Source organism: Mustela putorius, unplaced genomic scaffold, assembly GCF_011764305.1.
Source record: "Mustela putorius furo isolate JIRA1106 unplaced genomic scaffold, ASM1176430v1.1 tig00004007_pilon_pilon_pilon, whole genome shotgun sequence".
NCBI classification, from domain to species: Eukaryota; Metazoa; Chordata; class Mammalia; order Carnivora; family Mustelidae; genus Mustela; species Mustela putorius.
In genome coordinates this window covers 14,592,853-14,615,704 of record NW_025422145.1, presented here as the reverse complement: position 1 = coordinate 14,615,704, position 22,852 = coordinate 14,592,853, and the positions used below count along the sequence as shown (strand labels likewise).

At 65.7% G+C, this 22,852-nt stretch overlaps 2 protein-coding genes across 3 annotated transcripts in view; one reads left to right on the top strand and one right to left on the bottom strand.

Annotated features, from left to right (window-relative positions):
- Positions 1 to 15,363, top strand: part of CACNA1H (calcium voltage-gated channel subunit alpha1 H) — a 56,265-nt gene extending 40,902 nt beyond the window's left edge. The window contains exons 11-35 of one of the 2 annotated variants that reach the window (XM_045071962.1): positions 855 to 1,006; positions 1,610 to 1,795; positions 2,047 to 2,164; positions 2,354 to 2,509; positions 2,753 to 2,843; positions 2,957 to 3,165; positions 4,260 to 4,670; positions 5,104 to 5,204; positions 5,319 to 5,442; positions 5,533 to 5,601; positions 5,706 to 5,890; positions 5,999 to 6,125; positions 6,261 to 6,386; positions 6,498 to 6,587; positions 6,811 to 7,003; positions 7,420 to 7,437; positions 8,701 to 8,852; positions 9,458 to 9,567; positions 9,724 to 9,857; positions 10,108 to 10,178; positions 11,201 to 11,279; positions 12,121 to 12,242; positions 12,357 to 12,750; positions 12,850 to 13,013; positions 13,606 to 15,363. In XM_045071962.1, coding sequence (XP_044927897.1) covers positions 855 to 1,006; positions 1,610 to 1,795; positions 2,047 to 2,164; positions 2,354 to 2,509; positions 2,753 to 2,843; positions 2,957 to 3,165; positions 4,260 to 4,670; positions 5,104 to 5,204; positions 5,319 to 5,442; positions 5,533 to 5,601; positions 5,706 to 5,890; positions 5,999 to 6,125; positions 6,261 to 6,386; positions 6,498 to 6,587; positions 6,811 to 7,003; positions 7,420 to 7,437; positions 8,701 to 8,852; positions 9,458 to 9,567; positions 9,724 to 9,857; positions 10,108 to 10,178; positions 11,201 to 11,279; positions 12,121 to 12,242; positions 12,357 to 12,750; positions 12,850 to 13,013; positions 13,606 to 14,613 — 4,590 coding nt within the window. In that variant the 3' untranslated portion in view covers positions 14,614 to 15,363. The remainder of the gene's footprint in view (positions 1 to 854; positions 1,007 to 1,609; positions 1,796 to 2,046; positions 2,165 to 2,353; positions 2,510 to 2,752; positions 2,844 to 2,956; positions 3,166 to 4,259; positions 4,671 to 5,103; positions 5,205 to 5,318; positions 5,443 to 5,532; positions 5,602 to 5,705; positions 5,891 to 5,998; positions 6,126 to 6,260; positions 6,387 to 6,497; positions 6,588 to 6,810; positions 7,004 to 7,419; positions 7,438 to 8,700; positions 8,853 to 9,457; positions 9,568 to 9,723; positions 9,858 to 10,107; positions 10,179 to 11,200; positions 11,280 to 12,120; positions 12,243 to 12,356; positions 12,751 to 12,849; positions 13,014 to 13,605) is intronic. The other variant, XM_045071963.1, reaches the window with a different exon arrangement.
- Positions 15,364 to 19,328: 3,965 nt separating this feature from the next.
- Positions 19,329 to 21,135, bottom strand: LOC106005611 (tryptase). Its single transcript, XM_013055289.2, has 6 exons — positions 21,087 to 21,135; positions 20,820 to 20,880; positions 20,493 to 20,664; positions 20,135 to 20,400; positions 19,830 to 19,993; positions 19,329 to 19,651 (listed from the first exon to the last, which is right to left on the bottom strand). Exons 2-6 carry the CDS (start codon positions 20,878 to 20,880, stop codon positions 19,487 to 19,489), a joined length of 828 nt encoding a protein of 275 aa, XP_012910743.1. The 5' UTR covers positions 21,087 to 21,135; the 3' UTR covers positions 19,329 to 19,486.
- Between the last annotated feature and the right edge of the window lie 1,717 nt (positions 21,136 to 22,852).

Genomic DNA, 22,852 nt, shown 5'->3' with positions numbered 1-22,852 from the left:
GCCAGATTTGGCAGGGAGAGGGGGTCGTTTCTGGCGACCAGGCTGGGTCATTTTTAGTGACCAAATGGGTGTTCCTTGAGTCCCACTCCTGGGGCTTTTCCAGTTGTTTAAGTGATGTTTTTCACTCTGAAACAACTCAGGGAACATCTGAGCAGCAGTAGTCTGTGGTGGCCCCGTGTTGAGAGGCTCTTTCTGGGGCAGGGGTACAGGGAGGTCGAGGCAGGGACACCGGGAGGTTTCGGGGGAGTCCCTGGTAAGGAGAAACCTGTGCGCGTATACGCCCGCATTCTCGTGTGCGTGTGCACATGACGGGTACACACATGTATGCAAGCGGCAGGCCCCATGTTGGGAAGTGCTTGGGCGAGCACATGAGTGGGAATGTTGGTGCTAGCGGTGGGCACGCACACACACGTGCAAGTCCGGACACACAGGTGAGCCAGCGTGTCCCCGGTAAGAAAGGCCCCTGTGGTCTCTGCCCCCAGAAGGGGTGTGTGAGGCCACCAGACACTGCGGCAGCAGATCTGAGGTGGCTCCCATGCCCTGTGCACCCTGGGGTCCCCTTTGCCCACCCTGGAACCTGGGAGCGAATGCTCAGGGCTCAGTTCCCATGGCCCGTTCTTGCTCCGGAGCTTGGACGTGCTGCCGGGCTGGGCCAGCAGGGCTCCCGGGAAGCCGGGGACAGTCGGGGTCAGAGCACGGGTCCAATTTCTCCCGGGGGGCAGCCAGGTCAGGTTGCCCCCCAGTGCTGCCTGCATGTAGCCTTGCCTGCTCCTGGATTCCTGGTGGCAGGGAGGCCTCGTCCCTGGTGGGTGGGAGCCGTGGAGGGGCCCTGACGGCCTCCCCGCCGCCCACAGCCCGATGAGCTGACCAGCGCCCTGGAGATCAGCAACATCGTCTTCACCAGCATGTTTGCCCTGGAGATGCTGCTGAAGCTGCTGGCCTGTGGCCCGCTGGGCTACATCCACAACCCCTACAACATCTTTGACGGCATCATCGTGGTCATCAGGTGCTCCCCTGCCTCCCAGCTGGACTGCGGGGGCCCAGGAAGTTCTGGGGTCAGGCGAACGCCCCTACCCCCCGCCCCACAGAGCTGAGCCCCAGTCGGGCACCAGCTGTCACGGGCCACGTCCCTCCCTGCTGGCAGCTGCACATAGTCCGCTGCTTCTCGGGCAGGTGTTGCTAAGACACGGGGAAGCCATTCCCTGCAGGAACAGAGTAGGCGCTCAGCCGCCTGGCCGGAGGTCACTCAGGTCTCAGCCCCTGCAAGGAAGGCCACCTCGCCTGGGTGGCATCAGCTGCAGCCAGATCAACACAAAGGAGGGGGAAAATCTGGGGTGACCCTCCCCCAGGAGGAAGCAGGGCTCTCTGAGTCCAGAGGTCCCCCCAGCAGGGAGGGAGGTAGCTGTCTGTGAAGGAGGGTGGGGAAGGCCAGAGCCCGAGTTCCAGCAGCTCCCGGCGGCCGGCAGTTAGCCAGCGGGCTTTGGCCATCCTGCCATGGTCCCTTGGCCCCCTGGGTTCCCGGATACGGCCGTGCCTCTTCTCGGCCGTATGGTCAAGGCCGCGGGACAAGGAGGGGCCCCTGCTGACCCCCGGCCCGGCCGGCCCGCAGCGTGTGGGAGATCGTGGGGCAGGCGGATGGCGGGCTGTCGGTGCTGCGGACCTTCCGGCTGCTGCGGGTGCTGAAGCTGGTGCGCTTCCTGCCGGCGCTGCGGCGGCAGCTGGTGGTGCTCATGAAGACCGTGGACAACGTGGCCACCTTCTGCATGCTGCTGACGCTCTTCATCTTCATCTTCAGGTGGGCGCAGCCCGGCCCTGCGCGGGGATGTCTGAGTCGCCAGCTGGCCAGCTGGCCTGGGAGATGGGCACCCCGGGTCCCTCCCACCCCGGGCTCCGTCTTCACGCCAACCACTGGGAAGGCTGGGCCCTGGGCGCCAGGAGGGCTTGGGGGCGGGCCAGCGGGGGTGGAGCAGCCGCTAGGTGTGGAGGTGACTGCTGCCTGCCTCCCCGCACCCCTCCTGAGTTCACACACCCCTGCCCTGCCCTCAGCATCCTGGGCATGCACCTCTTTGGCTGCAAGTTCAGCCTGACGACAGACACCGGAGACACGGTCCCGGACAGGAAGAACTTTGACTCCCTGCTGTGGGCCATCGTCACTGTGTTCCAGGTAAACCGTGTGCAGGCGTCCCCCGACAGGACAGTGATCCCCAGGAGAGCCACTATCCTGCTCCAGCCAGCCCCCAAGGGTGTGCCTGGGCCTGTCTGAGGCCGGCGCTGCAGAGATACCATGCTGAGCCCCTGCCACCCCCCAACTGGGACTTGGCTGCACTCCCTGCCTCACGGCCCCTCCCCCCAGATCCTCACCCAGGAGGACTGGAACGTGGTCCTCTACAACGGCATGGCCTCCACCTCCTCCTGGGCTGCCCTCTACTTCGTGGCGCTGATGACTTTCGGCAACTACGTGCTCTTCAACCTGCTGGTGGCTATCCTGGTGGAGGGCTTCCAGGCAGAGGTGAGGGGTGGAGGGTGGAGGAGTGGGAGTCCCGCCCGGACCACTGTAGAGAGGGGGCTTTGCTCCATCCTGCAACCACCCCCCCAACCCCGGTGGTAACTCAGAGGCCCAGCACTCCCGGGCACGCCTGCCTGCAGACTGGCCCGGCTGTCCCTGGGGGAGTCCGCCTGTGCATGCTGGGCACAGATGGCTCGGCTCCCACCTAAGGGGACTCCGCTCTGCCTCCCGCTCTGCGGGGCGCAGGGGGATGCCAACAGGTCCGACACAGACGATGACAAGACGTCCACCCACCTGGAGGAGGATTTTGATAAGTTCTCAGACCTCCGGGCCACTGGTGAGCGCGTGGGCAGTGGGACTGGGACAGCTGGGACTCCCACAGGCAGGCTCTGGGCCAGCGCATTCCCTTCCTGGAAGCCACGCAGGGCGAGCATCCCCTTCTCCCTCCAGAGATGAAGATGTACTCACTGGCTGTGACCCCCAACGGGCACCCAGAGGGCCGAGGCAGCCTGCCCCCTCCTCTCATCATGCGCACGGCAGCTACACCCATGCCCACCCCCAAGAGCTCCCCGCACCTGGACCCGGCCCCCGGCCTCCTGGACTCGCGGCGAGGCAGCAGCAGCTCTGTGGACCCCCAGCTGGGCGACCAGAAGTCGCTGGTAGGGACCCTTCCCTGCCCCGGCCTCAGGGCACCCCCTTCACCTGGGTCTTCATGGCCTCTCCCCAGGAGGAGTGTGGGCCCCCACACACTCCCTAGTCACACTGCACAAATCTCTGTCCCCAAGCGGAGACAACCGCTCTGTCTCTATAAACGGGGCCGGGAGCTCCTGCTCTCGCAGAAGGAGCCCGCGTAGAGCAGGCGCAGGAACGCGTAGAGCAGACGCGGGACCACGTGGCCCCGTCCTCTCCAGCGGAACGCCAGGCCACGAGTTTGTCTCCTGACCGGAGTGAAGGCTAAAGGCTGGCAGGCACAGAGCGCACGTCCAAGGGGAAAGGAAGATGCCGTGACAGAAGCGGGGCAGGTGTCCCGCAGAGCTCAAGCCATGGGGCTTCCTGCAGACCCAAGGGATGCCTGAGAAGCTGCTTCTGAAGGCGGGGAGGGTGGGCGGAGGAGGGGGAGGGGTGCCCCGTGGAGACAGGATCTCCTGTGCCTGCTGCGGAGGCCCTGGGCAGCCAGCAAGCAGATGCATCCAGCCGGGAGGTGGGGACAGGCACCTGTGGGGATGCCCAGCCCAAGCTGTTCCCTGGAAGGGGACGCGAGTGACAGGAGGGAGGATGAAGCAGCGGAGCCAGATCCCTGACCCTGACGCAGCCGCTTGGTTTGTCTTTACACACCCCAGACACTGCCCGCTCAGCGCTGATGTGGGCCCCCGCCCTGGCCACTGGCGCCTTGTGTGAGGATGCCCGGCCCGAGGCTGGGCGCAGGCTCGTGGATAAGCACCTGTGCCTGCCCCCAGCCCACAGCGGCCGCAGGTGGCCGGCTGCAGCCCATCTTGGCCCCAGACATTGGCTGCCTGTGTCTCTAACTTACAGGGGATGGGCTTGGTGCCACAGGGACATGCTGAAATGCCAGGTCACTGGGTGCTCCCCTGACACAGTCATCTGTGTAGTCAAGGGGGCGATCCATTGCAGGTGCCATCACGGTGTTCACAGGAATGCTGCTGGTCAGGAATGGCCGCTGTGGCCAGGGCCCCGGGGATATGTGGGGGGACTCGGGGCCCTGGCCCTGCTCACTCCTTATCCCCCAACGCAGTCCAGCCTCCGAAGCTCGCCCTGCGCCCACTGGGGCCCCAACAGTGCCTGGAGCAGCCGGCGCTCTAGCTGGAACAGCCTGGGCCGCGCACCCAGCCTCAAGCGGCGGAGCCAGTGTGGGGAACGTGAGTCCCTGCTGTCTGGGGAGGGCAAGGGCAGCACAGACGAGGAGGCAGAGGATGGCAGGCCCGGGGCAGGGGCCTCCCCAGAGACACGCCCCATCCCGCTGCGGCGTGCTGAGTCCCTGGACCACCACAGCAGCCTGGATGTGCGGCCCCCGCGGCCGGCTGCGCTGCTGCCCCCAAAGTCCCAGGACTGCAATGGGCAGGTGCTGGCCCTGCCCGGCGAGTTCTTCCTGCGCATCGACAGCCACAAGGAGGATCCCACTGAGTTCGAGGACGACGTGGAGGATGTGAGTGAAGGCCCGTCTTCACACCTCCCTCCCATCGTGGACCCGTTCCCCACAGCAGAACGGAGAGACAGGGACTGGGGGCATGCGATGCGTGGGGTCTCGGCTGCCCCAGGTCAGGGGTGGGCGGAGCAGGACTGGCTGAGCCTTGCTCAACGGGTTACGTGGCCACAGCTCTTCCATGGGGACCTCTGGAGCAGGTTCGCCCCAGGGCCTGGCCTCCGGCCAAGGGGAGTAGCCAGATGGGCAGGAGGGCAGGGCTCCCTCAGGGAGGCACTCCCCTTGCCCAGGGAAGCTCCGCAAGATGGAGGTCAGCTTGGGATGGGGTCTCCATGGACTCCCCATGTGGGTCTCAGTGTCCCAGGTGGGCCAGTTGGGAGCCCAGGGGCTGGCTGGCAGGGAGGGGCCCTGAGGACCTGTACCCCTCCACCCCCAGAGTTGCTGCCTGCGCCTGCACAAGGTGCTGGAACCCTACAAGCCCGCCTGGTGTCGCAGCCGGGAGCCCTGGGCCCTGTACCTCTTCTCTCCACAGAACAGGTGAGGGGCGGGGCGCGGCCTGCGTGGAACCGACTCCGCCCCCTGCGGTCCCCACCACGTGGGCCTTGCTTCGGGCCCTCCCCCGCGGCTCACTGGCCCCGCCCCTCCGTCCAGGTTCCGGGTCACCTGCCAGAAGATCATCGCCCACAAGATGTTCGATCACGTGGTCCTGGTCTTCATCTTCCTCAACTGCATAACCATCGCCCTAGAGAGGCCCGACATCGACCCAGGCAGCACCGTGAGGCGCCCTCCTGGGCCCAGGGAGTTGGGGGAGTTGGGGGGGTCCAAGGGGGCGCGACCAGCCCGTCCCACCGCCCTGTGCTTGCAGGAGCGCGTCTTCCTCAGCGTTTCCAACTACGTCTTCACGGCGATCTTCGTGGCCGAGATGATGGTGAAGGTACCAGGCCTGGGGGGATCCCCGCCTGCCCACCCGGCAGCCCCCAGCTTCTGTGCTCCTCGAACGCCCCACCCACCTGCGTTCCTCCCCCCTGTGCCTCCCAGGTGGTGGCCCTGGGCCTGGTCTCCGGCAGTCACGCCTACCTGCAGAGCAGCTGGAACGTGCTGGATGGGCTGCTGGTCCTGGTGTCCCTGGTGGACATCATCGTAGCCATGGCCTCGGCCGGGGGCGCCAAGATCCTGGGCATCCTGCGCGTGCTGCGGCTCCTGCGGACGCTGCGGCCCCTGAGGTGGGCGAGGCGGTGGGGGGGGGGGCGCGGGGCTTCGGCCCGAGGCAGGCGGGGCCTGCACGGGCTTCGGGCTGGGATCAGGGACCCGCCTTTGCTGTGTTCATCCAGGGTCATCAGCCGAGCTCCAGGCCTCAAGCTGGTGGTGGAGACCCTGATATCTTCACTCAGGCCCATCGGGAACATCGTCCTCATCTGCTGCGCTTTCTTCATCATCTTTGGCATCCTGGGGGTGCAGGTGCGCGCCCCTCTTGCCCCGGGCATCTGGCTGTGGTCCACAGCGGCCGGCAGCCCGGAGGGGGTCATGTGGGGGTGGTCTGGGGGGCTGGGGGCACGGGACCAGGCCGCGAGGTGATCTCTGCCCCATGGTCAGCTCTTCAAAGGCAAGTTTTACTACTGCGAAGGCGCGGACACCAGGAACATCTCTACCAAGGCTGAGTGCTGGGCGGCTCACTACCGCTGGGTGCGGCGCAAGTACAACTTCGACAACCTGGGCCAGGTGCGCAGGGCCGCGGGTGGGGGCGCGGACCAGCACCACGGTCAGCCTGGGTGGTGTGGTCCCCTGGGTAGATGCAGAGCTGTGGTGACCAGCCTTGTTCTGCCCTCACAGGCACTGATGTCCCTGTTTGTGCTGTCGTCCAAGGATGGCTGGGTGAACATCATGTATGACGGGCTGGATGCTGTGGGCATAGACCAGCAGGTACGGAGCAGGGGTCAGCGCGCACCTCCCGTGGGGACCCCCTGTCCCCCAGCTTCCAGGCATCTCGAGGAACCTTTTCCCAGGAGGCTGGTTTACGGCCTCAGAGTTTCTAACCATCTCAGGGCTCTGTCTTTGACCCCGGAGGGCATGCGCCGTCCTTGGGAAGGGGTGCCCCGGAGCAGGGGTGGGGGGCAGGCACCCACGTGTCACTTGTGTGCCGCAGCCCGTGCCCAACCACAACCCCTGGATGCTGCTGTACTTCATCTCCTTCCTGCTCATCGTCAGCTTTTTCGTGCTCAACATGTTCGTGGGCGTCGTGGTGGAGAACTTCCACAAGTGCCGGCAGCACCAGGAGGCCGAGGAGGCGCGGCGGCGTGAGGAGAAGCGGCAGCGGCGGCTGCAGCGCAAGCGCAGGAGTAAGGCGCTGCTGGCGGTGGTCGGTCCCTGCGCCCCGTGCCCCATGCCCTGCGATCTGGGCGCCGGCTGAGAGGCGGGCTCCCGGCCCCAGCACCCCAGCATCCCCTGGATGCCCGGGCCGGGGCAGGGAGAGCCGTGTGGCAGGAGGAGGGGGCCTCCTCCCGAGTAGCACAGGACATGAACGAGACCCGTGGTCTTCACGGCCGTGGCTGTAGGGGCTGGTTTGCGCCCGTGAGAGTTCGCGGGCCACGGGTCAAGCAAGCGAAGCTGCCAGAGTTAGTCAGGGTCTTAGGGAAGTCCCAGTCAGCTTGGGGGCAGCAGGGGGCCTGCTGAGTGTCCTTGCCCGGCCTGCCCCATGTGGAGTTCTCACCCAACCCCACCGAGGCCAGCTCAGACCATCTCCTTGTCTTTCCAGGCACTTTCCCCAGCCCAGGTATCTGCCCCCACCCCTGCCCTGCATGTGTCAGCCCCCGCTTCTGCGCATGGGGCTGTGGGCGGACCCGGCCTCGGTTTCTCCGTGGCAGTTGTGGGGAGGGGTGGATGTTGCAGGCTCTGGTGCCAGGCCTGCTGGGGTTGCTTGCCGGACAGGTACGGGGTGGCGGGGGTTGGGCACCAGCCTCAGTGGGAGGGAAGAGGATTTGCTGGCTCACCTGCCCGGTGTTGTGCTGCTGCCTCTGAGCTTGGGTCCCACCCTTTGCCTGGCTGCATGCCTGCCTGCAGCTCTGCGCTCTGGGACCCCTGCCCGCCTGTGGCTGCTCCGCCTGCCTGGCTGCCGGCCTGACGAGCTGAACCATCTCTAGTGGTCGCACGCCAGCCCAAGGGGCATGCGGGTCCCAGGGAGGGGTCAGTGCCCATCAGCCCTGCCCTCCCAGGCCCTGAGCCATCCGGCCGGGACAGCTGTAGCACTTGTCACCCTGGGCGCTGCCTGCGCGGGGCTCTGTGGCCCAGGATTGCTCCCGTGTGCAGTGGTGGCAGCTGTGCCCTCATCCAGTGCTAAGTGGGTTTTGACAAGCTCCAAAGGGTTTAGTGCAGGCAGAACCGTTGGCCAGCACAGGACCTCCCCAGGTCGTGGCATCAGCGCCAGATGGACCAGAGGTTCGGCAGAGCCCAGGCAGCAGGGAGTGGCCACTGAGCTCTTAGAGTACAAGGAGGGGAGACATTGTGGGCCTGGTGACCAGAGGCAGCTCGGTCCAGGCTGAGGTGGAACAGGGGGCAGCGTCCCCCGTGCCTAGCAACCGCTGGGGCTGGGGATCGGGCTGGTCCTGCACCTAGGAAGGCCCTTGTCTGCTCAGTGTCCATCATCAAGGTGTTTTCACCCCGACGTGGCGGGACCCCCTGGCTGGGATGGGGACCGACCAGGGCCCAGGTGGGATCTCCGCTGCCTGGCCCACTCCTAGCACCTGTCCCAGGGCCCGGGCTCCCAGGAGATCACACAGTGACCTGCCCCAGCCCCTAGCCTGTGGTTCCAGCTAGGAGTGGGAGCTGGGCTCACAGGGAGCCGTTTTCTATCTATAAGGGCCCCCCTTCCTGGAGAACTCCTTTCCTCCCGGCTCTAGTAAATGCCTCGTGTCTGAGCCCGGGCCCTCCCCTGGCAGTCCCCATGCTGCACCCCTCCCAGCAGACAAGCAGGGACATCCCAGTGCCACCGGGGCACAGGCAGCCCCCACCCCAACTCACAGACACGCTCTCCCCGCAGAGGCCCAGCGCCGCCCCTACTACGCGGATTACTCGCCGACCCGCCGCTCCATCCACGCGCTGTGCACTAGCCACTACCTTGATCTCTTCATCACGTTCATTATTGGGGTCAACGTCATCACCATGTCCATGGAGCACTACAACCAGCCCAAGGTGGGGCCCGGTGCCTGGAGATGCCCGCTCAGCCTGCCTCCAAGGCCGCTGTGGGGACACAGGCCCCCCGGGGTGCGGGTGGGGCCCGGTGCTCAGGGGGGTGGCCTGGATCAGTACCGGGGGTCCCAGGTCTGCGGCCTTGTCCAAGCCCTGCCTGGGCTTCCCAGGGTATGTGGAGGTGTGGTGTGGGTGACGCTCTCAGGGCCACCAGCCCCGAAGGGCCCTCCCCACGGTCTGGAAACACTGGCTGGGGGCACATCTGTGAGCCCAGCTGCCCAGGAGTGAACTGGCCAAGTGGAAGGCGCTGGGCTTTTTATTGTGCTGACGTTGTATCTGTGTCCCTGCCTTGCTCTAAAGAAGGGACTGCTCTCCCCGCCCCACCTCTGCGGAGGAAGGGAGTGGTCTCAGCTGGGTCTGCCGAGTGGGTAGGGGCCGAGTGCAGGGGGGGCCGGGGTTCTGGGCGGGCTCAGAACACCACAAGGGAATCTCTGGGCCGTGCCTCGGGGGCCTCACCCAGCCCTGCGTGCAGAGGAGAGGGTGGCAGGCTGAGCCGGACAGGGGTGCTGCGAGCCAGGGGCCTCCGCAGCCTGACGCTCTGCTCGCAGTCGCTGGACGAGGCCCTCAAGTATTGCAACTACGTGTTCACCGTCGTCTTCGTCTTCGAAGCCGCGCTGAAGCTGGTGGCTTTCGGGTTCCGGAGGTTCTTCAAGGACAGGTGTGTGGGGCCATGCCGGGGCCAGGAAGGTCCTTCGGCCAAGGTCAGGCGAGAGCCGCGCCCCTCCTCTCCCCTCAAGCCCACCTGAGCAGCATGGGGACCAGGCGGGGGGTGCAGGAGGGAGGCGGTGCTCAGCCTGCCCGGCCCCCGGCCCAGGTGGAACCAGCTGGACCTGGCCATCGTGCTGCTGTCCATCATGGGGATCACGCTGGAGGAGATCGAGATGAGCGCCGCCCTGCCCATCAACCCCACCATCATTCGCATCATGCGTGTGCTCCGCATCGCCCGCGGTAGGCAGCCTGCCGGCCCTTCCCAGTACCCCGAGGCCGGCAGGCAGGGTAGGTGGCCCTGCTGCCAAGCTCCCCGGCCCCAGCCCAGTGTCCTTCCTCTGCTCACCCTGCAGCCTCTGCCTGGGGACTGTGTGGCGTCGGGGAGTTTAAGGGACAGGGGTGGGGGGCCCCCCGGTCTCGCCCCCAGCAAGGGAGGGTCCGCCCGGCCCAGGCCACACGGCCCCGCCTGATGCTTGGCTCCCGGCCGTAGTGCTGAAGCTGCTGAAGATGGCCACCGGCATGCGGGCGCTCCTGGACACGGTGGTTCAAGCCCTGCCCCAGGTAGGTCCACGGCGCGGGCTGGGTCACCATCTCTGCCGGAGGGCGCGCGTTAGACACCCCCAGGAGCACAAGCCGCGGGCGGGCCATGCTCGGTGGTGCTCAGGCGTAGCTCAGATGTGCTGGCACGGGAGCCGGCGCTCTCTGAGCCTCAGCTTGTCGGGAAGGAGTGGAAACTAGTGCCCCCAGCCCAGCTCTGGATGCGGCGGGCAGGGAACATGGTCCCAATGCGCTCGTCAGACTTCAGGGGACCACGTGTCGGCCGCTGGTCCCACTCCTCTCCGGCCCCGACCCTGGGTCCTCCCTCGGTGCGCTTACGGCGCCAGCCCCGATGCTCTGTGGCCTCTTCAGCTGAAGGAGACTCGGGTCGTCTTTATACTGTGCCCAGTCCCTCTGCCGGCCTTTCAGCCATCCTGTGTCCTCCTGTCCGTCCATGCAACCATGGCGGCTGTCCCCGTGTCCGGCCACTCACTCACCCCCATGGCACCTCACCGCCTCCCCCATTCAGTGGGTCCCAGCCACGCCCTCAGCAGTCCCTCAGCCTGTGTCTGTGGGAGCGACAAGAGGGGAGGAGGGGGACAGGGTCACCGGATGCCCTGCCGAGCCAGGGGGGGACAGGCCAGACCTGCAAGCAGGCCGGGGACAGGGTTCAGGGCCCCCTCCATCTGCACGGCTGACCCTGCGGGGCCCCCGAGCCTGGAGGCAGGCCCTGTGCAGGGCCGGTGGGGTCCGAACAGCAGAGGAGCTGTGGGCAGTGGGGTCCGGGGTCCAGAGTGCAGGGTAGGTGTGAGGAGAGCAGGCACCGAGGTGGGGTTGCCGCGGGGGAGGCTTTGGGCATCAGGCCGGACGAGAGGAGGATTGCAGAGCTCGGGTGCTGGGACACATGGGTCCAGAGGAAAGCCAGGAGGCCGTGTTGGGGAGCCTGGCTGGGACACGGGGGAGGCCAGCGAGGCGGGGCACCAGGTGCCCGGCTTGGGGAGGGTCTGGGGCGGCCCCTGACCTCATTCTGCTTCTTTCCCATGTAGGTAGGGAACCTCGGCCTACTTTTCATGCTCCTGTTTTTTATCTATGCTGCCCTGGGGGTGGAGCTGTTCGGGAGACTTGGTGAGTGTGCACAGCCGCACCCGCGAGCCCGGGACCCTGGGTGCCGGCCGGGCAGACCCACAAGGGAGCATCTCCATGCGTGCACACGTGGACATGTGCACGCCCTGTGCAGCCACGAACGCATGCTCAAGTTCCCCTGAACTTCGTGTGCTCTGTGGGCTACAGACCCCGCCCCCTGTCCTCCCTCCTCCCCCAGGCCCAAGGCTCCGGGCGGTGACTTGGCAGGGCTTCCTGTGACCACAGAGCCCTTGGGAGATCTCCTGGGCACTTGGTCTAGCTGAACAGCCCCCCACCCCCAGCGGGCCTGTCCACAAGGTGGCTGACATGTCCGTCCCAGTTCAGGTCTGCCCAGGGCTCAGCAGCTGGTGCCCCAGATCCCAGCCCTGAAGACTCGGGGCCTGGCCCGTCATTCACAGTGCCTCCCTCTTCCCTGTCCTGCTGCTGAGGCCGGAGACCGTGCTGACCCCGCAAGCAGGCTGGGGAGCATGGGAGCCCTTTGCTGGGGCTGAGCCATGCCCAGCTGCCCCAGAGGGTTTGGCCTGTGGACCCACAGGGACCATGTCCGTTGGGAAAGCCCCAGGTCTGAAGCTCCAGGACCAGAGGCAGCCTCCACTGCTGCGAAGGGAGCAGTCCTGTTCCCCCCCACCTCCGCCCCTGCTGTGAAAGGACGCAGCCCCCAGAGAGCCCCGTGCCCACCCGCCTGGGCCCTGTACCCTCAGAGAAGGGGGCTTTCTCCCCAGGGGAGGGCAGGGCCCACAGTGGGTCAGTGGGGTCCCTGGGGGCCGGGTGTGCCCTGCCCTTGCCGTGCCCGTGGGCTAACGGGGCGAGGATCTCCCCGCAGAGTGCAGTGAGGACAACCCGTGTGAGGGCTTGAGCCGGCACGCCACCTTCTCCAACTTCGGCATGGCTTTCCTCACGCTGTTCCGCGTGTCCACCGGGGACAACTGGAATGGCATCATGAAGGTACCAGCATGGGCCCGGCGGTGCCCACCTCCCCAGGGAAGGCGCCCCTTGGGGGCTGGGAGCTGGGAGGCGGGGCACCCCTCCCAGTCCCTGAGCCGCCGGCCCGCCCCTCAGGACACTCTGCGGGAGTGCGCCCGCGAGGACAAGCACTGCCTCAGCTACCTGCCCGCCATCTCCCCCATCTACTTCGTCACCTTCGTGCTGGTGGCCCAGTTCGTGCTGGTCAACGTGGTGGTGGCCGTGCTCATGAAGCACCTAGAGGAGAGCAACAAGGAGGCCCGCGAAGACGCGGAGCTGGACGCGGAGCCGGACCTGGAGGAGGCCCCAGGGCCCCCAGCCGGCCCCCCGCCTGTGGCCCCGCACAGCCCGGACACCCCCGGCCTCCTGGTGGTGCGCAAGGTGTCCGTGTCCAGGGTGCTGTCTCTGCCCAACGACAGCTACATGTTCCGGCCTGTGGCGCCCGCCTCAGCCCCACATCCCCGCCCGCCGCGGGAAGCGGACACCGCTGGTACGGCCCCTCCAGGTGACCCAGGGACACAGGTGGGACAGGTGGGATGGGCTTCGGTGGGGTGCTGGCCACTGCAGGGCGCTCGCTTTCCTGCCCCAGGCCCTGCGACCTCCGCGCACCCCCCGCCCGGGGAGCCCTGCAGCTCTCTCCAGGTCCCCTCGACAGTCACACTCTCCCCGGCCCGGGACAGCGACACGCTCCACGCCCTGTCCCAGCGGGGTGCAGCCCGCTCCCCCAGCCTCAGCCGGCTGCTCTACAGACAGGTAGGAGAAGCTGTCCCAGGTCCGCGGCCCAGACCTGGGGGTTGTGCTATGGCTCCCCCCCCATCCAAAGGAGGAGGGACTGGGACCCCAGAGGAGAGAGCAGGAGTGCATCCCTGGAACCCGCGACAGAGTGCAGGGCCCTGGGGACCCCATCTCCTTGGGCAGCACCCCCAAGCCTCACCTGTACCCACAGACCACTCCAGCCCCACAGCCTCAGACCCTCTCCCTCCCCACAACCCCTGTTCTCAGGGTGGTGTTGGGCAGGGTGAGGCTCCACCCACAGGGGCTCAGCCCCACAGCCCCCCATCCTCACGGTCCCGCCAACATCACCAGCGCCTGTGGAGAGCATCTGCACACAGCCTGGTTCCGAGCCCTGTGTTTGGCACAGGCAGGGTTGGGCCCAGAGTGTCGTCCCTCCCCTTTCCCCCCATGCCGCAGTGCCTCTCAGCCACATATCAGGGCTGATCCCTGATCCCTCGTCCAGGGCACGTAAGCCCAGTCTGCGGCTTCTCTGGGGAGCACAGTGACTGCGTTCCTGGCTGCTGGCCGGGTCCTGCCCAGCCTTCCGCATCCGATCCCTCCTTCCTTGCAGGAGGCCATGCACACGGACTCGCAGGAAGGGCACGTTGACAGCCCCAGGGACAGTGGCCCGGGCTGGGGGGAGCCTGGCGGGAAGACCCCCGTGAGGCAGGCACCCCTGGGGCCCTCCCTACGGTCCCCACCCCGGTCCCCGCGGCCCAGCAGCATCCGCACGCGCAAACACACGTTTGGACAGCGCTGCGTCTCCAGTAGGCCGCTGGCCCCAGGAGGGGAGGAGGCCGAGACCCCAGATCCTGCTGACGAGGAGGTCAGCCACATCACCAGCTCGGCCCGGAGTCCCTCAGCCTCGCCCACTGCCCGCGGAGGGGGAGGCAGAGACCCGGACCTGTGTGGGCTCTACGGCATGGACGCCCAGGGCTTCCTGGAACAGCCGAGCCAGGCGGATGAGCAGAGGCGGGCCTCTGGGGAGCAGGGGGGCGGGGACGGGCCCCCAGAGGCTCGGGAGGTGAAGTCTCGGGCACCGGAGGCCGAGCCAGCCTTGGGGGCACGCAGAAAGAAGAAGATGAGCCCCCCCTGCATCTCCGTGGACCCCCCTGTGGAGGACGAGGGCACGGCACGGCCCCCCCCAGCCGAGGGCAGCAGCACCACTCTGCGGCGGCGAACCCCATCCTGTGAGGTCGTGCTGCACAGGGACTCCCTGGAGCCCATGGAGGGGGCGGGGGTGGACCCTGGTGCCAAGGGGGAGCGGCGGGCACAGGCCGCCTGCCGCGCGGAACACCTGACCGTCCCCAACTTCGCCTTCGAGCCGCTGGACGTGGGGGGTCCTGGCGGAGGCCCGTTTTTGGACGGTGGCCACAATGTGGCCCCAGAATCCAGGGCTTCCTTCTCAGGGGCTACGGTGCCTCCTGAACCCCACAAAACAGAGCCTCCTGTTTCCTCCAGCGACCCCCCAGAGAAGGAATGGGGGTTGCACCTCAAAGTCCTCCAGAGTCCCCCAAAGAAAGCCGGGTCTCCCCCAGCCACCCCCACCCCCGGGGACAGTGTAGACAGGCCCGTGTAGCTCAGGGCATGGTGCCACACAGGTCTGAGCAGCAGGGCCGGTGTGCACCCGGCGAGGTGGCAGCCCCGGGCAGGGCTGTGCGTGGTCCCCAGTGCAGGCCCCGCTGCAGCAGAGAGGCCCTCGAGGCCGTCCGCCCGGGGAGGGAGGCAGACGCCAGGTCTGGGTGGAGCAGAGCGCAGGGGACTGCCCCTCAGCCTGCCGACTCGAGCCGGTGGGTTTTTCTGAGTTTCGCCACCGTGGTCTGAGGCCGTGCTGACGCCTGGTGAGGGGCCCTGACAGCTGCTGTGCCCTCGCCACAGAGATTGGGAAACGACCGGGAGGAGGCGGTCTGAGGCTGCCAGGCAGCGCCCCGTTCTCACACCCACTTACTTTTCTAGGGAACACGTGCTTGGGGCCACCTGTGCCGTCTGGGTGGCAGTTTGGTCCCCGGGGCCGCCACAGCCACGCTCACTGTCACTCAGTCTGAGTTCTCACCTGTCTGTCCCCACTCCTTGTCACCGTCTCTGACGCCCCACGGTTCTGCCCTCGGGTGTTCCAGAAATGCCCGCATCGTGGGGCAGTGGGGTCCCTGCACGGCCCCCACCTGGGCCCAGGCTGAGGTGTCCGCCGACCCCCTGCGTCTCATGGCTCTTTCTTTCATAAATTCAGGTTAAACGTTGCAATAATATGATACGGGACATTTGGCTTCTTAAGGGGATGGAAGCGGGGGTGGGAGGCAAAGCCAAATGGAATAAATATTAACTTATTTAAGAAACGCACTGGATCACCGCCGGTGGGACCCCCACCACTGCATGGGAGTGTGGCGAGCCGTCGCCTTGCCAAGAGCAGGGCTGGGGGATGCGGGGCTGCGGCCGGCTGTGCCACCAGCCATGGGGTCCCCGAGAGGCTCGGCCTGTCCCCTCTGGTGGCTGAGGGAGGAGTCAGGCTCCCAGTAGGAGCCAAGTTCACATGTTACCATTCACATGTTGGGGAAAATTCGGGGCAAGTTTTTGCCAAGCTCCAGGCATGGAGGGGTGGCAGAGCGGGCGCCCCTTGGGGAGAGCTGCTGAGGCTCTGCAGGGTGCTGGCCTCTCAGGACCCAGAGCTCGTGGAAGGCATGAGAGTGGGTACCGATGGCTCAGACAGGGTAGGACTTGGGGTCCCTGTTGGCGATGGCTGTGACCGTGCTGCCTGACGGCTGAGCCAGGTGCAGACTAGCTCCAGGGTGGGCTCCAGGCCCTTCCCACCACACAGCAAAGCAGGAACCTGGCTGTGGCCCACCACAGCCACCTCCGGGTTTGGGGGGGTGGTCTGGGTGGCGGGAGGCCCCACCTGGCTAAGGCCAGAATCCTGCGCTCTGACCCCAATGGGCAGGGCAGACACCAAGCCTACAGGGACTCTCTCTTGTCTCAGCCCCCAGGTCACCCCAATCTCTCTCAGCCACAGCTTTCCTGGGGCCAGGGTGTCCAGCTAAGGGGCTCAGCTCCGTGATTGCTGGAAAAGTGACTTCAGCCAGAGGCCCACAGAATTGGCAGAAGCCCTTGCCCTCCACCACCCCCCCAGCTGCTCACAGGGTCCCCCATCAGGTACCAGCTGGGCAGGGGTTCACAGTGCCCCAGGTTCATGATGGCTGGGTCCTGCTGGGTCAGGGGACTACCTGAGCCCTGCATGCTTTGGCCTAGGGCGGGGGGTAGAGGGAGCGCCATACACCTGTGGTGCAGAGGAGGGACCAAGGGGCAGACCCCACCTGCTCCTGCACACCCCGAAGCTGTGGGTTTTTGTCCACGCTTCATCTGGTGATGAGTGGCCGGCTCAGGGACACAGACCACAGCACGACCAAGTCAGACCCGAGGTGCCCTGTGTGCAAACTGTGGCTTCCTCCTCAGCCAGGCGGGGGTGGGGATCAATGCCCCCCCACCTCCAGGAAGCCATCCCCAGACTCCCCATCCCCACATCCGCCCTGGGCTCCCATGGTCTCCACCGCACATCAGATGGGCACAGCGCCCAGCTGCCTGGCTCAGGGCGGGCCCTTCCTAACGGTCTTCCGTGTGGCCAGGGCCTCATGACTGAACTGCTGAGCAGCCCTGGGAGGGCCCCAACTTGCCTGCACCCGCCCCCCGGCTCCCTGCCCAGCTGCAGGTCGCAGGACAGGTGGGAGGGTCCCTATGAGACCCTCTAAGTCAGCGATCCCCTCTTAGAGACAGGGAAACTAAGGCACGGGGTGGTTGCTTGACAATTTCTCAGGGTGTGGGTTCTCGGGGCACACACTTGTTTCCCTCTGGCGGGGAGCGGAGGCTCAGAAGGTGTGTTCGGCGCTTGTCCCGATAATGGACAACAGTGGGTCACCTCTGTGTGCGGGGTCTATGTTGAGCCTGATGGCCCCCCACCTGGGGAGTGGGTCTCTGGAGAGGGGGCACCTGCCCCTGCCAGCCTGGTTGGGGGCAGCAGTTCGGCCCAGGCCACCCTTCCTGGAGCCCAGGAGGCCTTGATGGTACCCAGTGTTGGGGAGCAGGGCAGGTTTGGAGGAGCCCAGCCCAGGACCCCTGAACCCCCAGAGTCATCCCCGCATCCCCACAGGCAGGACTTCAGGGCCCTCGCTGTCCTGGCTCAGTTCGCTTCCCCTAGTGGGGACCCTTCTCCCTACAACCCCGTAACCCCGAGTGCGAAGCAGCACCCCCTCACTCGGCTCCTGGGGGCTGTCCTGTCCCAAGGTGCCCCCCTCCTCTGGCCCCGTGGATGCCCTCCCAGCCCAGCGGGGTCTCCTGTTCTGTTGCCCGGTGGTGGTGGGAGGGTCGACCCCCTCGGGCTCAGCCTACCCTGCAAGGGTGGCCTGACTTCCCCAGTACAAGGCCTCTCGCCTGCCCCTGCTTGATGGGCTGCGCTCCTCAGCTCCCTGGACCAGATGGGGAAGCCAGGGGTCCGAGGCCCCCTCCCCGCTCCCCAGGTTGGGACCCTTACTCCCATCTCAAGGAATCCAGGGGCTTTCGGGTCCATCCCTTCTGGATCTCATCCCTTGGTCTCACCCCACACAACCTACTCTTAAAGTTTAAGTGTGGGGGTACCTGGGGGGGTGCAGTCGGGCCCCCGACTGGGTTTCAGTTCAGGTTGGGATCTCAGGGTCATGAGATGGAGGTCCACACTCGGACCTCTCGCTCTGCCCCAACCCCTGCTCCTTCTCCCTCTCTCTCTCTCTCCAATAAATCTTTTTTTTTAAAAAGGTTTTAGTGTACGTATATGAGGCTGACAATCAAGGGAAGGGACCCCCAGGGGTGAGATGGTGGGGGAAGGAGTGAGCTCTGCGGGTTCTTCCTTCCTTTCATGGTCTTGGAGTGGACACGCAACCGCGGTGATAAGTCTGGGCTCACAAGGGAAGACGGGCCGAGGACCTCGTCTGTCACGGTGGCTCCAGCAGAGCAAGGGCTCTATGCGCGCCAGACGGTGAAGAGCAGGCCCCTGACTTCCTATGACCAGAGGTCACAGAGGTCAATTCTCCGAGGTTAAATGTGCATCTTTGCATCCAACAACTGGAAGGAGAGAGGTGAATGTTGAATCTAGAAAGTTCTTTCTGGCCTGAAGAGCCCGGAAAACTCCCCAAAACAAGCTGTTGATTCAGCGCTCTGTATGTTCACGCGCACGACCGTGTCTACACAGAAAAGCAGGGGCCGAGGGAACACGTACCCCCAAAGGCGGACGTTAGCCCCCCATTTTAGAGGACCCGAAAATGAAGGAGTTCCTCGATCGGCAGAGGACAGGAACAGTTTGCATCAGCGACCGGCTCTTCCCAGTGGGCCTGGCGGGCAGCAGGAGTCCGTGTCCTGGCTCCCGGGGTCCAGACCACAGGGTGAGGGGCCCCATAACCCCGAGTGCGAAGCAGCACAACCTAGAACACACGCCTCGTGTGGGCGTCAGCGGCGACCCGGCCATGGCCAGTGTCATGCCGGAACACCCCCAGGCCGGGCGCCTGTGTGTGGGGGCTCTGCAAGGGTCCCGGGCTGTGGTGCTGCCGCAGTGTGGGTGGACATCCGTTCCCCTCCCCCGCCCAGGACGAGGCCACCTCCTGCTGAAAGGACTGCGCTCATCCAAACTCCAGAAAACACCAACTAAAAACGGAACGAGACCACCACCCAGTCCAGCAAGGAGGGCGGCAGGGTGGGGAGGAACGGGCACACTCCCCTCCCCTGTGGGAGGCCAGGAGGGCAGCATGCCAGAGCCGGTGGCCCCATCTAGAGAGGGGAGGACGACGTGCAGGCCCCACACCTCAGCAGCCCCCCACCCACACACGCCACCGTCACCGGGGCTTGCGCACAGCAACGGCCACAGCCACGTGGTCCTGAGATGCCCCAGTGCGGACAGCCTGCACCCTGCAGCAGCCTGGACGGCCGCCTGGGACAGGAGTGGGCGCAGCTGTGAGACGTGACAGTGTGCGGGGAATCGGGGACAGGGCACGGGGCGGTGCCCACTCTCAACCCCCTCACAGTGCCCAGGTGTCCCCACAAACATCTTTTCAGAGTCTGCCTTGCTCTCCCCATTCCGAATGGGCGATGTCATTCCCCAAGAGATGAAACCGTGAGCTGAGAATGAACCCTCATCTGAAGGGCTGGGTAGGGGGCATTTCGCAGCAACCCCCCCGTGCTCGGCACCCTCGCTGACAGCAGTGACACGGGGCTGTGCCCTGGATCCCCTCCATCTCCCTCAGTGACCCGCGCGACTCAAGCCGTGGTGACAACCGACAACCGTTTCTGCTTCTATCCACTTTAATGAGGGTTTGCGCCCACCAGGGGCTCCCCAACAAGACATGGGGAAGGTGGGCGGAAGGACGCCGCCTGGGCACTGGTGTGGGACAGCAGTGGGCTGGTTTCTGCACCCGTCTGGGTGGCAGCTCTGGGGCCTGGGCTCAGGGCTCTTTGGGAACATACTGGTGGATCCAGTCCAGGTAGTAGGTGACCCGGGTGTAGATGCCGGGCCGGTTGGGTTGACCGCAGCCCTCGCCCCAGCTGACCACGCCCGCCTGCAGCCAGGTGCCCCTCACCTTGCAGACCAGGGGCCCTCCGGAGTCGCCCTGAGGAGGGGACGGGTCAGTGAGCCTCACGAGGCAGGAGGTTGGGGTCTGGGGGAGGACGTGAGGAGGAGGGAGGAGGGGCTGGGAGAGGACCTGGTAGGAGTTGCCCTGGGGGGGATCGGGTCAGTGGGGGCTTGGGGAGTGGGAGGTGGGGGCTGGGGAGGACACGAGGGCCCACCTGGCACGAGTCCCTCTTGTGGCCCCCCGCGCACAGCATGTCCTCACGGACAATCTGTGTGTTGTCCCCAGTGTTGAGGCCAAGGTGGTACTGTGCGTCACAAATGCCGTTCTCCACGATGGGCACCTTCACCTGCTTCAGGGGGAATGGCGGCGGGAGAGGCGCTGGAGGGAAAGGCAAGCGCACAACATCAGGAGGGCAAAGCCACCATGGCCCTGAGCCCCCCAGCGGCGGTCCCAGAGGCTGGATCAGGGCCGTGACCCGCCCCTGCTCACCCTAGCCCTCCAGCTGCCCCTGACGCTCACTTCCACTTTTCACGTGCCCCCAGCCTGTCACCCAGCATGGCGTCCCCGTGGGGAAGGTCTCTGAGGCCGGGGGCAGGGTGGCCAGCTGCCCGTGGTGGGAGATGTTGACCGGGTCCTCGAGTTCCAGCAGGCCGATGTCGGCCCCGTTCTCAGTGATGTAGAAGGAGGGGTGCACGATGACCCGGCTGACGGGCAGCAGCGTGTCCTCATAGTAGAGGTGCTGCTCCCTCAGCTGGACCCTGACTTCTTCAGGGTACGTGACGTGCCTGGGGAGAGCAGGCGGCCCCCCGGGGCTTGAGCAGGCTGCTCCAGGGGATCTCCAGGCAGCCCAGCCCCCCGAGGCCCCAGGGTCACTCACGGTCCCAGGCAGTGCGCTGCTGTCAGCACCCACTGCGGGTGGATGAGGGAGCCTCCGCAGATGTGCTTCCAGTAACCTTCATGGAGTCTCAGGCTCACCTGCCAGGGCCACCTGTTCCCGGGGGCCTCCTTCCCCCCTACGATGCCCACTCGCTCCAGTGCCCGGCCTGAAGCTGGGGACGGAAGCGCCTTTAGCACAGGACACGGCCTGGCCCGGGGCCCTTCCCTGCCCCACCCGACCCCGGGCTTCTCTGCACCACCCACCCAGTCATTGCTGGGCGTGCGGAGTGAGGGGGCAGGGCCAGGGCAGGCCCAGGTCAGGACTCACCAGGGGCCAAATGGACCAGGCTCCCCAGGAGGGGCAGCGCCAGTGCCAGCAGACTCGGCATCTGAAAGGAACAGTGTGGGGTGGGGGCAGTGGAGCCTGGCTGGGGTCTGCAGGGTATGGTGTGCGGATGGCGTGACGCTTCCTGCCCCCCGGAATCAGGGGGTCGCTCAAGTCCAGGGGGCTGGGTCTCGATGCTCTGGATCTGGGGCTCCTCTGTTCTGTTCCGCAGCGACACCCAGATGTTGGGGTCTCGGATTGGGGGCTTACCTTGGCCAACCACTGCTGCTGTGAACTCAGCCCCCTCTCCCCTGCCCATTTATCCTTCCTGGCTGGGATGTGGTCAGAGGAGGGGCCTTGCATCCTCCAATCCAGGGTCAAGGGAGTGGAGGATTCAGAGGAAGGCCCTCCTATGGCAGGCACGTGTCCCCACCACCCAGATACCCATCTGGGTGTCCCCAGGCCCCAAGTGTGGGCATAGAGCCAAGCAGAGGATGAGCCTCTCTCTCTCTCTCTCTCTCTCTCACACACACACACACACACACACACCTGCCTAGGGGGACATGGTTGGCTCCCTAGGCTCTGGATGACTAGGATACCTCCCAGTCCACACATAGACCCTGGCCCCCCACCTCTGCAGCCCCCACGCTGCCATCCGGGAGGCCCCTTTTCCGTTCGAGAGTTGTGTGCGTCTCCTTTCTGGGGCAGCTGGGAACTTCCCTGTGTCGGTCAGTGGCTTGTCGCCTCCAGCTTAGCCCTTCCTTTGTCAGATAGAGCTCTAGGCTTCTTCTCAGCATTTGGAGATTTTCAACTAAATGAACACCTTTATGTTTTGGTTTTCACAGTTGCTAAAAACTGTTTTGTCTGCTTTTTAAAATTGGAGGTGTTTGAGTTATAGACTGCAGATTTAATTATTGTTCATTCATGTGTACACACAAGTTTGCCTCTAATCCTTCTAGAGCTGATCTCCATGTCACGTGAGGCTCTAGGAGCAAGTCAGGAGCCTTCTTCACCTTTGCAGGTCCAAGCCCTCCTCAGCCCACGAGGCTCAGTGGGGACAGGGTGGGGGGAGGTGCAGAAAGAAGGGATTAGGCTCCTTCAAGCCCAGAGCTGCAGACCTGAGCAGCCCTGGGGCCGGGGAGGGGAGCATGGCAGAGGGTGAACCTACATCTAGGGTGTCCCATATTCCTGAAAACCATACCCACACAGCCCAGCTCCTGTTCACAGATACAGCTAAGCCCAGCTCAGACCAGGAAAGGTCAAGGCCAAAGGACAGCCTGAGCCAAGTGAGCAGCTAGTGTGAGGGTGGGAACAAGGGAGGAGGGGTCCTCCTGGACTGAGGGGCCACTGCACAGGCCCGCATGAGCCACATCCACTGGGCAGCAGGAGAGCCCACCCACCCAGGAGGGCATCCGGGGGCCGGAGCAGGGAGGCACGCAGGGACAGAACACCCCTCCGTGTGCCTCAGTTTGCTCTCCTGTCAAAGGGGACAGAAAGGGCACAGCGTCGAGGACATGGAGGGGCTCCACAGATGGTCTTCAGAGTTTCTTTCTCAAACCCAGGTCGGGTGCAGGCAAGTCCGGGCCCTCCCAGGGCCGCTCAGTGGTTCAGTCACGAGGCCCTGGCCACACGGAGGACCGTTAGGAAGGGCCCACCCTGAGCCAGGCAGCTAGGCGCTGTGCCCATCTGATGTGCGGCGGAGACCACGGGAGCCCGGGGCGGGTGTGGGGACAAGGAGTCTGGGGACGGCTTCCTGGAGGTGGGGGGGCATCGATCCCCACCCCCGCCTGGCTGAGGAGGAAGCCACAGTTTGCACACAGGGCACCTCGGGTCTGACCTGGTTGTGCTGTGGTCTGTGTCCCTGAGCCAGCCACTCATCGCCAGATGAGGGCATGCATGGGGGGACAAAGGCCCACGGCTTCAGGGTGCACAGAAGCCGCAGGTGGGGCCTGCCCTCAGCCCCTCCTCTGTCCTGCCTCCCTGTGGGACTGTTCTGCTGGGGGTGCGGCAGACAGGAGGGCAAAGAGGGAGAGAGG

What these genes read in the sequence shown, in the direction of transcription:
- LOC106005611 (XM_013055289.2), bottom strand. Translation starts at nt 20,880, where the DNA reads ATGCCGAGTCTGCTGGCACTGGCGCTGCCCCTCCTGGGGAGCCTGGTC. An exon ending in GGGGCACGTGAAAAGTGGAA is followed by an intron (nt 19,994 to 20,134) that starts GTGAGCGTCAGG and finishes CTTTCCCTCCAG; the next exon opens with CGCCTCTCCCGCCGCCATTC. An exon ending in ACAAGAGGGACTCGTGCCAG is followed by an intron (nt 19,652 to 19,829) that starts GTGGGCCCTCGT and finishes TCCCCTCCTCAG; the next exon opens with GGCGACTCCGGAGGGCCCCT.